The following is a 13,859-nucleotide window of genomic DNA, read 5'->3' on the forward strand; positions in this document are numbered from 1 at the left end:
AGGTGGGTTTCTCCGGTCTTCGGTCCGGATCCCTGCGAAGTCTGAAGCTGCCCCGGCCGCTCTGCGAAGTAGGCAACCAGTAGCCAAACGGAAGAGGGTTGCCCGGCCCGAGGCCAGTGTCTGTCGCACTTTCTCTGCAGTATGCAGACGCCGGAGGCGCAACCGTTAGCTCCAGACTGCCTTCCTTCAGTCCAGGCCCCAGCTCCAGCCACTCTCTCGCCCCAGGCTTCCCCGATGGATGAAAATACGGACCCTGAACTAATACTGCTGCCACCCGAAGGGGATGATCCGTCCAGGATATCCCCAGTTCCCGTGGCTGTCTCAGCTGTGTCCCAGGAACTGGGTGAGGAGGGCCCAGCTTCTCTCTCCACTCTCTCGGAAACGGGATTTGGTACCCCTGGGGAGTTGAGTCCTCGAATCGAGGAGCAAGAACCTGAAAATGCGAGCCTTTCTGCAGAAGAAACGAACAGACCGGAGTTGGGGTCTGGAGAAGCCATGGAAGGTGTGTCCAAAGAGCCAGCTTTAGAGGATGAGGGAAACACGTAAGTTGACTCTGGGATCAGGAGTTTGGAAGTGTGAGATGTATGGTATCCTCCAGCCCTCACCTACTTCTCCAGCCCCATTTCCTCTTCGCTTTGGCGATCCAGATTTGTTGTCTCCTATCTTCCTTCCAGCACTTGGAATTACAGCTTCTCCCAGCTGCCTCGATTTCTCAGTGGTTCGTGGTCAGAATTCAGCACCCAACCCGAGAACTTTCTTAAAGGATGTAAATGGTAAGTAAGGGTAATGAGACAGGGTCACTTGAAAACACCCCAGGTATATTAGTCCTGGTGGCACAGTGGTTAAGATCCCAGGTTGCTAACCAAAAGGTCGGCAGTTTGAATCCACCAGCTGCTCCATGGAAACCCTTTGGGGCAGTTCTTTTCTGTCCCATAGGATCACTCTGAGTTGGAATTGACTGACTGCAGTGGATTTGGTCTTGATTATCTGGGAGAAGGACCTGGTTAAGACAGAGATGGGGGAAAGAATAAGAATCCCTCTTAAGATTGAGCTTAAATTCCACGCAGGGCTTTGGGTCCTCCACTTCTCTCAAGAACTTAGAGTGCTTACCTATCCCAGAGGTAGGCTCAGCCGTAGCTTTACAGTTGGAAATAATGTGTCTGCCCAGCCTTGTAACTCTTTTGCTTTTAGGGCCCCTGACGGTTCCTGCATCTTGACCAATAGTGCTGACAACATCTTACGGATTTACAACCTGCCCCCAGAGCTGTACAGTGAGGAGGAGCAGCTGGAATATGCAGAAATGGTAAGGGCAGGGGCTAACTCTACCCCTTCCTCAGATACCTTGCATTTAACTCTTTGCACTTAGATGGAGAAAACATAGTCTACATGTCTCCTATTCACAAACGGGACCCTTCTGCACCATGAATTCCAGGCAGCATTTTCTGCCCTGAATTCTGAAGTATTTGAAGAGATCTTTGCCCCTTCTTCAACCAGGAATATATTTTTTATGAAAAATTAGTGGGTTTCTTGTGGTAGTATTTAATTTATCTACGGATATTTGTTGAGTGACTAACCAGTATGCCAGTCACAGTGTTTGGTGCTGGGATGAACTGGTGAACAAGACAGATGAAAAGCTGATTTCCTTTCTTGAGTGTGAGATAGACAGCAAACATGTAAACCTATAAGTAATCAGGATCATTACAGGTTATATATATGCAATGAAGGAAATGAACAGAATGAGAGACTAACTGGAGGATACCATTTTAGCTAAAATGGTCAAAAAGGGACTGTTTGTAATGGAGATGCTTGAGCTGAGACCTGAAGCCTGATAATGGGCCAGTCATGTGAAAAGCCATGGACAGTGCATTCTAGGAAGAGGCAATGACATTACAGAGATCAAGGACTAGGAAAGACTTCTGGGTGTTTAAAGAACAGGAGGCCAACATGGCTGGACTGAGGCAAGTGAGGGGAAAAGTGGGGTGAGGATGGTGGGTAACTAGGAGCCATGTCATGTAGAATCTTATTTTCTTTTATAAGGATACTCCTCATGATTGGATTAGGACCCACCCTATTCCAGTATGACGTCATGCTAACTCATAACAGTAGGGTCTTCAAAGACCCTAATTCCCAACAAGGTCACAGTCAAATGTACCAGGGTTTAGGATTTCAGTGTATCTTTTTTGGGAACTCAATTCAATCTACAACTGCCTCCACGGAAAGTGAAACCAGCAAGTTTAGTTTTTCTGTGTGTGAAATGAGGATAATAGTAGCACCCACCTCACAGAGTTGTGATAATTGGAAGAATTAAAAATAAATTAATGTAAAGTGCTTAAAACAGTTCCTGGCATATTGTAAGTGCTCAATAAACGCAGGTAGTTATCAGTGTTAGCTGAGTGAAGACAGGGAAATAGGAAGATAGTCCGGTTGGGTTTTGCCAAGAGAACAGCAAAGTTCACCAGGATTGTTGAGTGTGTCTGGAGGAAAATGCTTATACTGATGGATCAGAATCTAAGCTGAGTAAGGAGATGAATTGTAAATATGTTTTTTGTGGGGGTGAGAGTGAAAATATACACAATAAAACATTCTTCAATTTGATAATTTCTATATGTATAATTCAGTGGCACTGATTGCGTTCTTCATGTTGTGCAGACGTTATGGCTGGTCCTTTTCCACATTACTCCACCACCACTGACAAACTCAGTGCCCTCTAAGCAAAAATTCCGTCTCTTCCCATTCCTCCCACTCCTGGTAACCAATAATAATCTTTGGTTTCTATATATTTGCTTATTTGTAGATATGTTTTTGATGAAGCTGAATAGTTGTAGTGGGAATGGCTGAACAAATGAATTGCGTGGGGTCAGAGATGACTGTCAGAAATTGAAATTGAGGTGCACCCTTGCTGCTGATGTCCAGGCCCAGGACACAACCATGGCAGTGGGTGACAGGTAGAGTCATGGCAATGGTTGTGGGTGCTGAGGGGGGAGTCAAGGAATGAGAGAGGCCAGGGCGCTGGACAGGTTCATTCATTCTTTCATTGTCTCATTCATTCAACAGATTTCTGTTGAGCACATTCTTACCTGCCAGGCACTGTTTTAGGTCTTGGGAATTAGTCAGGAACAAAACGTACAAAAGTTCCTGTCCTCATGAAGCTTATATTCTCACGTGGGGAGCAAGCAATAAAGAAATAACCAAGTATTTTAGTCATCTAGTGTTCCTGTGACAGAAATACCACAAGTGCATGGCTTTGACAAACAGAAATTTATTCTCTCATAGTCTAGTAGGCTAGAAGTCTGAATTTAGGGCACTAGCTCCTGGGGAAGGCTTTCCCTTTCTGTCTAGCTCTGGAGGAAGGTCCTTGTCAATCTTCCCCTGGTCTAGGAGCTTCTCAGTGCAGGAACCCTGGACCCAAAGGATGTGCTGTGCTCCTGACACTACTTTCTTGGTGATATGAGGTCGCCCTGTCTCTGTGCTTGCTGCTCCTGTGTCTGTTTTATATCTCAAAAGAGACTGTCTTAAGATGCAACCTAATCTTGTAGAAAAAGTCCTGCCTCATTAACATAACGGCCTCTAATCCTGCCTCATTAACATCATGGGAGGTAGGATTTACAACACATAGGAAAATCACATCAGATGACAAAATGGTGGACAATCATACAACATTGGGAATCATGGCCTAGCCAAGTTGACATTTTTGGGGGACACAATTCAGTCCATGACACCAAGTAAAATGTCTGTCTGACCAGTGCCAGGGAGAAAAAGCAGAGAAGAGGATTAGGGGAGCAAGTTGCAATTTTAAAAAGGATGGCCAGGGAGGACTCACTATTAAGGTGACATTTGAGCAGGAATCTAAGGAAGTAAGGGAGAGAGCTGTGCAGATATCTGGGGGAAGTACGTATTGGCCAGAGAACAGCAAGTTCAAAGCTGTGTGGAAGTGTAAGATAGGAGATAATAGATAACAGGATGTTAACAAAAATGGTAATAAGAGTATCGGCGGGGAGAGATGTTGAACTAGGAGAGAAGGTCTCAGTGAATGAGGGAGGGTGACAAAAAGGGGAAAGCTGGTCTGATGGCAAGAGCTACAGAGGAGCTGCAGTCTTTGGAGATGAAAGATCTGGAAGTGACAGTGGGGAACAAAGTTGACACCCACCTATGTCCTGTCCCTGGGGTGCTGGTGAGGGAGAGTGAGGAGGAAGCCATCTTAGCCTGAGAGGACCGCAGGGGACAGCCAGACCCAGGCACGCCCAGGTGGGTGAATGGAGCATTCTGAGAAGAGGATAAGAAACAAGAGAGGCTTTGCTCCTAGAGTAGGAGTCTCACAGGTTGAGTTCAAGGATGTGGAGAGTAGGCAGTGTGTGGGGGGTTGAGGCAGGGTAGGGGATGTATAGAGTGATACACAGGTCGTGGGGAAAAGGGGTGACCCAGAAGGCAGGGACTTATAGTGCCTGAGGTCAGCTGGGATGAATCTTGATGGCTTACCAAAAGAAGAAGGATGACCAATTCTGGGGATGGCCTTGAACCTAACATGCAGCTCCTTAGATCCGAGGCCTGATCAGCTGCAGACATGAGTTCTCTGTACAGGAAATAAGGACTGTAAGCTCTGGTTCCTGGAACAGGAATCAGCCGTGCATCAGGGCCAGCTGGGCACGGTGCAGCCTTCCTGAGAGCTCAGGAGCAGAGGGGCCCTCTTGGGCACGGGTAGTTAGAGGCGGCTCTGGGAACGTGGGAGGCTCAGTATTGATTGCGCAGCTGCATTTAAGAGAAATGGAACATTAAAAGGGAAAAAGTCATCATTGCCTACCACTTTACAAAATTCAGCCTTTTGAGTTTTTCTGCACTTTTTCCAAGCCCTGTTCAGGTCCTAAAAGCTTTTTATGTGGTTGTAATCATATAGTGGATGGTTTTATATGCTGCTTTTTTCCCTTAACGGTGCCGTCCTAAATGCTTTTCACGGCGCTCCAGGCTTCAGAGTTACCAGGTTTAATGGTGTGTAAGGTTGCACTGAGTGCCTATGATCATTTTCTTATCTACTCCCCTCGTTTGGACATTTGGGTGGTTTCCAGGTTTTTTACATCATAAATTAATCTTCAGTGAACATCATGTATTTTGAGCGTTGGTTCTTTTTGAGAAATTTTATAGGAAAGAAATAATCTGGGATATTGTATGCTCCCACTTACATGAAACAGACAAATGTGTAGAGACCAAAGCAGTAAAACAATGAAAAGAAAAGAAATACCCTGGGTCAGACAATATCTGTCAATGTTTTTGAGACCTTGGGATATAGATAATCAACTTGTTTTCAAAGCTGTTTTTTTTTTTTTCTTCGCACCTGCATGAGTGTTTCAGTTCTATCACGACCTCACTCATAAGGCGTTTTCATTTTGAATATCTGCAAGTTTAATATTGGGAAATGGATAAAATTTATACAGACGGGGGAATTAGGGAGTCATTTTAGAAGCTATTTCCCTATGATGCTTCTCCCCAACTCCTCTTTTCCCTTCTCTATCTTCCACAGAGCTTTCTGGAAACCTATTTCTTTTGTTTTTTTAAAAATAGTTTTATTGTGATAAAAAAATATATACAACAAAACACTTACCAATCTACCATCTTTTAATGTGCAATTCAGTGACATTGGTTGTGTTCATTGTTTTGTACAGCCATCACCACTATTTGTTTCCACATTTTTCCGCCACCATTAACAGAAACTCAGTGCCCTGGAAGCTAAGACTCTCCTTTTCACCTCCCTCCCACCTCTGGTGGCCACTAGTGAACTTTGGTCCTATACATGGGAACTCGTATTTATAACTCCTCAGCCTGTTCCCTGAGTACTCTCCCTGCCCTGCAGCCCTTACCTGACGCCTTCACTTCCCTCTCTCTCTTTCCATCCAGCGGAGACTTTGCATCCCCTGGGCCCTACATAGCTCAGGTTGAGGAGGAGGGCTCTTGTCCTCATTCCGAAATGCTATATCCAGACAGTTGCTTTTTCACCTTTGTGGAAACTTTTCCTTCAAGGTTATGCCATCTGATTCTACTTCACTCACAGCCTTCCTGTGTGCCCCAAGTCCTTCCATCTTGGTGACCTCAGGCATTCAGACCAGAAGCCAGGATCTCATCCTTTAATCTTTTCCTTAAACCCTTCACATCCAATTAATTGCCAAATCCTAACTCGTCCACCTAATCTAATTCATCCACTTCTCTCCATTCTGCTGCCTCTACTTCAATTCAAGGTACTGTTATTTTTTTTGGGTCTAATGTTACTGAAACAGTCTCCTATCTTTATTTGTTGATGAAAAAATTATTTGTTGACTACTATATATTTTTTAGGTGTTGTGGAAACAGTGGTGAGCAAGACAGACCTGATTTTTGCCTCCTCAGACAGGTCGGATGCAATGAGTAGCACAGAGGGCTATAGGAACATCTAGCAGGGGCGCCTTGCTCAGCTTAGGGGGTTGGGGGAGACTTCCCAGAGGCAGAGGCTTCTAAGAGACCTGAAGGATGATTAGGATTTAAGCAGGAGGAGTTGCTGGGGGAGGTGAAGGAAGACTATTCCAGACTTGGAGACTAATACATTTGAAAACTTGCAGGTTGAGGGTAGGGTGAGTTGGCACCTTCTGGAAACAGAGAGTTAGAATGGTGGGATATAGAGGCTTTCAGGAGGTAAGTAGAGAAAGATGAGCCTTGAGAGGTTGGTAGGGAGTAGGAGCTCGGTGATGGAAAGCTGTGTAAGGAGTTTGGGTTTTATACTGAGGGTTACGTGGAGTCATTGGATGTATTAAGCAGGAGAGTGACACTGTACAGATTTTCAGTTTAACAAGGTCTCTAGGGCCTCAGTGTGGCTTCAGTGTGGAGAATAAATGGGTGGGTTAGAGTGTTGGGGAGCAGGGAGGCCCGAAGAACATGTAGAGTGTTGTAGAAATGCTGGCATGAAGGCAATGGCCTGTAACAGGGTCTTAGGAGTGGAGGCAAGGGGAGTGGGCAGATTCAAGAGAAACCTACAAGGTAGAATTGGCAAGACTTGGTGTTGGGTTGACCAGGAGGAGGGAGGTGAAGAGTATTAGTCAAGGCTGCTGTTAAAGTTTCAGGCTTGAAAATTGGATGTGGAGCCCAGGAAGAACAACAGGTTTGAGGGTGGAAAATGATAAATTGTTATGGAAAAATTAAGTTTGAGGTGCCTGTGGGACATCCAAGTGGAGCTGTCCACCAGGCCGTGGGATATTTGGATTTGGAGTGTAGAGGTGAGAAGTCATGGGTGGCTGGCACCACCCTGAGGATCTAACAAATAACCAACAAAGGATTGGTATCCACCCTATCTGAAGATTTTTTGCAAGTCAGTAAGAGAAAGATAACCAGTAGAGAAATGGGCAAAAATTATAAAAAGGTATACTTACATTGCTAGCATACAGAAGAATGTTTAATCTCACTAGTAATGAGGGGAATAAAATTTATACCCTAACGAATACCATTTCACATCCTTCAAATTGAGAAGAATTTAAAAGCCCGGCAATACCAAGAGGGTACAGAGAACAGGCACTCTTACACCCTGCCGATGGGAGAGTAAATTGGAATAAGCACTTTGGAGAAAAATTTGACATTATCTAGAAAAGTTGGCAAAATGCATACCATACACACAGCCCAGTAATTTTCTCTTTAGCAGAGTCTGTAAAGAAACTCTACCACACGGATATAGAATGTTAAAGCACACTAACCCGAAATGGAAAAGCATGAACAACTGTGTCTTAGTTACCTAGTGCTGCTGTAACACAAGTACCACAAGTGGGTCGCTTTGTTGTTATTTGTTGCCATCGAGTCAATTCCAACTCATGGTGATCCTATGTGTGCTAGTTGAACTACTCCGTAGGTTTTTTTTTTTTTTTTTTTTTTAATAATTTATTTGATTTTTTGTTGAGAATACACATAGCAAAGCATATACCAATTCAACAGCTCCTACACGGACAATTCAGTGACATTGGTTACATTCTTCAAGTTGTGCAACTGTTCTCACCCTCCTTTTCTGAGTTGTTCCTCCCTCATTAACATAAACTCACTGCCCCCTAAGGTTCCTGTCTAATCTTTTGAGTTGCAGTTGTCAATTTGGTACTATATAAGATAGATCTTCAAAGAGTATAATGCTAAAGGCAGACATTCTTTATTAGTTAAGCTAAACTATGGTTTGGTTTTAAGAAGACTTCAGGGGATATTTTTAGTTTCAGGTTTAAAGATTATCTCAGGGCAATAATTTTTGGGGTTGTTCTAGTCTCCATGGCTCTAGGAAGTCTGGATTCCGTGAGGATTTGAAATTCTGTTCTGTATTTTTACTCCTTTTGATCAAGATTCCTCTATAGAATCTTTGATCAAAATGTTTGGTAATGGTAGCCGGCACCATCTAGTTCTTCTGGTCTCACAGTAAAGTTCATGAAGGCAATAAACCACACATTCCATTTCCTCCTCCTATTCCTGACTTTACTTCTTCCTTTGTTGCTTCATGAAAATAGACACCAACAGTTGTGCCTGGAATGGCCGTTTGCGAGCTTTTAAGACACCAGGTGTCATGGATTGAATTGTGTTCCCCAAAAATATCTGTCAACTTGGCTAGGTCATGATTCTCAGTATTGTTTGATTATCCACCATTTTGTCATCCTATGTGATTTCCCTATATGTTGTAAATCCTATCACTGTGATGTAATAAGATGGATTAGTGGCAGTTATATTGATGAGGTCTGCAAGATTAGTGTCTTTTTTTCTTTTTTAACTTTTATTGTGCTTTAAGTGAAAGTTTACAAATAAAGTCAGTCTCTCATACAAAAATTTATATATACCTTGCTATATACTCCTTATTTCTCTTTTTTAATGAGACAGCACACTCCTTCTCTCTACCTTGTATTTCCATGTCCATTCAGCCAGCTTCTATCCCACTCTGCCTTCTCATCTCCTCTCCAGACTGCAGCTCCCCACATAGTCTCATGTGTCTACTTGATCCAAGAAGCTAACTCCTCACCAGTATCATTTTCTATCTTATAGTCCAGTCCAATCCGTGTCTGAAGAGTTGGCTTTGGGAATGGTTCCTGTTTTGGGCTAACAGAAGGTCTGGGGACCATGACCTCCGGGGTCCTAGTCTCAGACCCTTAAGTCTGGTCTTTTTACGAGAATTTGAGGTCTGCATCCCACTGCTCTCCTGCTCCCTCAGGGGTTCTCTGTTGTGTCCCCTGTCAGGGCAGTCATTGGTTTAGGAAGCATCTTAACCCAATCTCTTTTGAGATATAAAAGAGAGGAGTGAGCAGAGAGACGTGGGGACCTCATACCACCAAGAAAGCAGCGCTGGGAGCAGAGCGCATCCTTTGGACCTGGGGTTCCTGCGCTGAGATGCTCCCAGACTAAGGGAAGACTGATGACAGAGACCTTCCTCCAGAGCTAACAGAGAGAGAAAGCCTTCCCCTGGAGCTGGCACCCTGAATTTGGACTCGTAGCCTACTGGACTGTGAGAGAATAAATTTCTATTTGTTAAAGGTGTCCACCTTTGGTATTTCTTTTACAGCAGCACTAGATGACTAGAACACCAGGCACTACACAACGAACTAGGGGGTAGAGCAGAAGCACTAAAGACATTGTTAGGCCAGTTAACTGGGGTGTCCTATGAGACCATGACCCTAAACCTCCAAAGAAGGAACCAAATCCCATGAGGTGTTCGGTTGTACCTAAGCAGCCTCAGCAGCTGCTCCCTTTTTGTTGTTGTTTTTGTAAATCTATCCATCATACAGCGTTTGCCGATTCAGATTTTTGCAAGTGTACAACTTGTTGACAGCAATTATATTAATCAGCTGTACATCCATAGCGTTTTCAAGACTATGACCTTTCGGAAGCAGATCCTCAGGCCTGTCTTCCAAGGCACCTCTGGGTGGGTTCTAGCCACCAACCTTTCAGCTAAAAATTTATTTTCCCATGGTTCTAGGGGCTAAAAGTCCAAGCCATGATCTCAGTTATGTCAATTCCTTCCTTGTCGGTAACCCTGGCCATTCTTTGGTTCTTTAGAGCTCTTGGCTTGTTGATAATCCTCACATGGTGTCTGTCTTCCCCCATGTATCTGTCTCCCTGTCTATTCTGGCGTTTTTATAACTCAAAAGTAATTAGATTTAAGATCTGTCCTACACTGGTGTGACCTTGACTGATTGAGTGATTGTAGTATGGAAAGCAATTACATTACATTAGATAACAGTATGGAGGGCGATTACATTACATTAAATGGCATTATGGAAAATAATTACATTATATTATGGAAGATAATTTGCACTATTCATGGCCAACTAATTTAATCACATGTAGCTGCTCCCTGGCAACAATTAGACTAGTGTTTGGCCAAACATTTGCAAACCACAGCCTAGCCTACTTGATGCATAAAATTAACCATCACAGATGGTCAAGAGAAGGATAGACCAGTCCAGATACATTCACAAGTGGAGTTGTGTCCAGCAGTTGAAAATGCATGCCATAGAGCTAAGTGGATCAATATGGTTGAGTCTCACAAGTACAGTTGCAGAGGGGCACATTAATACAAAGTTTGAAGACATGCAAGATAATGCTGTATATATTTTTTCTCTGACTATATTCCTAAGGAAATCCATGAGAATGATAAGTTCAGGACAGTGTTTATCTCTGAGGGAGGATTTCTGTAGGGAAGGGATTTTAATTGTTTTGTATAATACTTTAAGGAACCCTGGTGGTGTGAATGGTTAATCAATTGGCTGCTAACCCAAGAGTTGGCAGTTCAGACCCACCCAGTGGCTCCATGGTAGAAAGATCTGGCAATCTGCTTCTGTAAAGATTATAGCCAAGAAAATCCTATCGAGCAGTTCTGCTATATCACACGGGGTCGCTGTGAGTGGAAATCAACTTGACGGCACTGAACGACAATAACAATATAATACTTTATTAAGCTGGGTGGAAGGGTCATGGGCTTTTTGGTTTTGTTTTTTTAAAAAACATTTCATTTGTTTGAATTGTCGACTAAGTTTTTAAAGGATCATATGGCGCGCCTACTTGGTGCTCAGTCAATGCTTGTTTCATAGGTTGGCTCTTTATCTCTGGTCTGGATGTTGTTTTGTTTCTTTCTCGCTGTTTAAAAAAGATGAGTCTATTTGGCGCCCTGATGGCGCAGTGATTAAGAGCTCAGGCTGTTTACCAAAAGGTTGGCAGTTCAGATCCACCAGCTGCTCCTTGGAAACCCTGTGGGGCAGTTCTACACCATTCTGTAGGATTGCTATGAGTCGGAATCATCTTGATGGCAACAGATTGGGTGTTTTTTTTTTTTGGTTTATATGGCTTTTGGTGGCCTAAATTTGACATTAAAGTCTGAGTTGACCCTTGAACACTGAGATAAAGATTCTGTTCTTTGCATTTACCCCATCTGCCGTCTCCTTCCTGGTTAAATGCCTACAGTCTCCATCTCTGCTGTAAAACTACTAGAGACGTGCGCTTCTGACTCCTTTTCCCTCTTAGTGACCTAGGCATCCCCCCCATCTCTTTCCAGGCCCCTGTTCTTCGAATGGTGGAAGGTGACACCATCTATGACTACTGCTGGTATTCTCTGATGTCTTCAACCCGGCCAGATACCTCCTAGTAAGTAATGTCCTTCGAGCCCCTCACAGTTCCAGGGGGGCCCTCTTCAGAGGACAACTCAAGGGCAGCCAGGGGTCTTGAAGAGAGGGAAGCTGGTGTGCCCTTCAAGTGGGAGCTGAGAGGGCTGGTCAGTTGGCTTCCTTCCCTTCCTTTGACAGCACTGGGGCCTCAGTATCCATGTCTCTCTCAGCGTGGCCAGCAGCAGCCGGGAGAACCCAATTCACATCTGGGATGCATTCACTGGGGAGCTCCGGGCTTCCTTTCGTGCCTACAACCACCTGGTATGGACCTGCCAGCTCAGCCCCAGCTCTCCTCCTGGCCCAGCTTTACTCCCCTGAGGATGGCTGGGGCCTCGAGAGGCCTGTTTTGAGCCCTTTCCTGCCCCCAGGATGAACTGACGGCAGCCCATTCACTCTGCTTCTCCCTGGATGGCTCCCAGCTCTTCTGTGGCTTCAACCGGACCGTGCGTGTCTTCCATACGGCCCGGCCAGGTCGTGACTGCGAGGTCCGGTCCACGTTCGGTGAGCATGTGTGCATCCAAAGGAGGATGGGGAAGGGGACTGCCACTTGCAGAGGGGCCTTCTGGGAGCCAGGTGCCACCACACATGGGGTTCCATTTCTTCCTCAGCACAACATGGGGAGGCAATTTGATGTACAGTTGGCAGAACAGAAAACAGACTGAGAGAGGGGAAGAAACTTTCCCAAGGTCAACCAGCTGGGTAGAAGAGTTGGTTTACTCTGTCAGCGGTGTACCTTTTGGCCTCCGAATCTTAGTATCTCTGGGAAATATGAGGTGAAGCTGATTTCATTTTCCTGTAGGCATTCAGATTTCCATCCCTTCGAGGAAAAACTGAGATTTGAAAGGGAGGAAGCAGGACTTGGGCATTTAGTCATTTTGCGGGGAGGAAGGATCTGGGGAGCAACAGATATCTTTATGCTGCTTGTGGTGAATGGGGTGGGGGAGACTTTGAGGCACAGCATATTGGCTTGGGGACAGGAGACAACAATATGCCTCTGAATAGCCTGGTTGATGCCAGGTCTCCTTGCCCTCTCCCCTACCTTGTTCCTTCTCTCTCCAGCAAAGAAGCAGGGCCAGAGTGGCATCATCTCTTGTATAGCCTTCAGCCCCACCCAGCCCCTCTATGCCTGTGGCTCCTATGGTCGCTCCCTGGGTCTCTATGCCTGTGACAGTGGCTCTCCTCTTGCCTTGCTTGGGGGGCACCATGGGGGTATCACCCACCTCTGCTTTCATCCTGATGGCAACCGCCTCTTCTCAGGAGCCCGCAAGGTAGGAGGGCTCGTCCTGAGATCCTAAGGCAGGTAGGCAGTTGGGCAGGAGTGGAGGTGTAGTCTGTGATGTGTTGGGGGACAGGGGGTGGGAAAATCAACCCCAGCCAGAGGAGTGCCTGTAAGCCTTGAGGGGAAGCAAGGCTGTCTAGGGGAGTAGGAGGACTTCAGTTCCCCATTCGGTGTCTTCAGGATGCTGAGCTCCTGTGCTGGGATCTCCGGTGGCCTGGTCATCCACTGTGGTCCCTGAGTCGGGAAGTGGCCACCAATCAGCGCATCTACTTTGATCTGGACCCGTGAGTGGCCATGACTTCTTCCTCCCCAGGGCCCTGATGCCCCGAGGAATGCCAGAGCCCAGCTATGGGTCTCAGCCTTTGAGGCGAGGGGTTCCTGCCGCAGGGGTGATGCCTCTATGCTAGCAGGCCTCTCCTCTCTCTGCCAGGACTGGGCAGTTCCTCGTGAGTGGCAGCACTGGTGGAGCCGTCTCTGTGTGGGACCTTAGTGGGGCTTTGGAGGACAGCGGGAAGCCAGAGCCAGTTCTGAGTTTTCTGCCCCAAAAGGACTGCACCAATGGAGTGAGGTCATCAGTTCAGTTCCACAGATCTAGGGGCTTGGGTTGGGGAGGGAGCTGACTTCCTGAGGGAGTGAGCATCTCTGGGAGGGGGAGGTTGCCAACACACCCTGTCTACCTTTCCCTTCAGCCTGCACCCCAGCCTGCCCCTGTTGGCCACTGCCTCTGGTCAGCGTGTGTTTCCGGAGCCCATGGAGAGTGGGGACGAAGGGGAGCAGGAGCCGGACCTTCCCCTGCTCTCCACGCGCCACGCCCACCTTGATTGTAGGCTTCAGCTCTGGTGGTGTTGGGGGGGCCCAGACGCCAGCAGCCCTGAGGATCACCAGGGCGAGAAAGGACAGGGAGGACCAGAGTGCGGTGGGGATGAGTTTATATAAAAATGTTTTATATGGTA

General features: G+C 46.0%; 1 protein-coding gene across 2 annotated transcripts; it reads left to right on the forward strand.

The window, feature by feature from the left end:
- Window positions 1–25: 25 nt before the first annotated feature.
- On the forward strand, window positions 26–13,859 carry WRAP53 (WD repeat containing antisense to TP53). 2 transcript variants are annotated; one of them, XM_023556421.2, is made up of 10 exons: window positions 26–542; window positions 675–773; window positions 1,192–1,303; window positions 11,519–11,607; window positions 11,798–11,888; window positions 11,996–12,128; window positions 12,687–12,895; window positions 13,087–13,190; window positions 13,337–13,474; window positions 13,596–13,859. In XM_023556421.2, the coding sequence occupies exons 1-10, from the start codon at window positions 142–144 to the stop codon at window positions 13,840–13,842; spliced, it is 1,623 nt and encodes a 540-aa protein (XP_023412189.2). In that variant the 5' UTR covers window positions 26–141; the 3' UTR covers window positions 13,843–13,859. The 2 variants fall into 2 exon arrangements, with proteins under 2 accessions (XP_023412189.2, XP_064127804.1); XM_064271734.1 differs by lacking the exon at window positions 13,337–13,474.

The sequence above is a fragment of the Loxodonta africana genome, chromosome 18 (genome assembly GCF_030014295.1).
Source record: "Loxodonta africana isolate mLoxAfr1 chromosome 18, mLoxAfr1.hap2, whole genome shotgun sequence".
Taxonomy (NCBI): Eukaryota; Metazoa; Chordata; class Mammalia; order Proboscidea; family Elephantidae; genus Loxodonta; species Loxodonta africana.

Coding starts and splice junctions, on each gene's coding strand:
- WRAP53 (XM_023556421.2), top strand. CDS start 142: ATGCAGACGCCGGAGGCGCAACCGTTAGCTCCAGACTGCCTTCCTTCA. Junction 774..1,191: donor TTTCTTAAAGGATGTAAATG/GTAAGTAAGGGT, acceptor TTTTGCTTTTAG/GGCCCCTGACGGTTCCTGCA. Junction 1,304..11,518: donor AGCTGGAATATGCAGAAATG/GTAAGGGCAGGG, acceptor ATCTCTTTCCAG/GCCCCTGTTCTTCGAATGGT.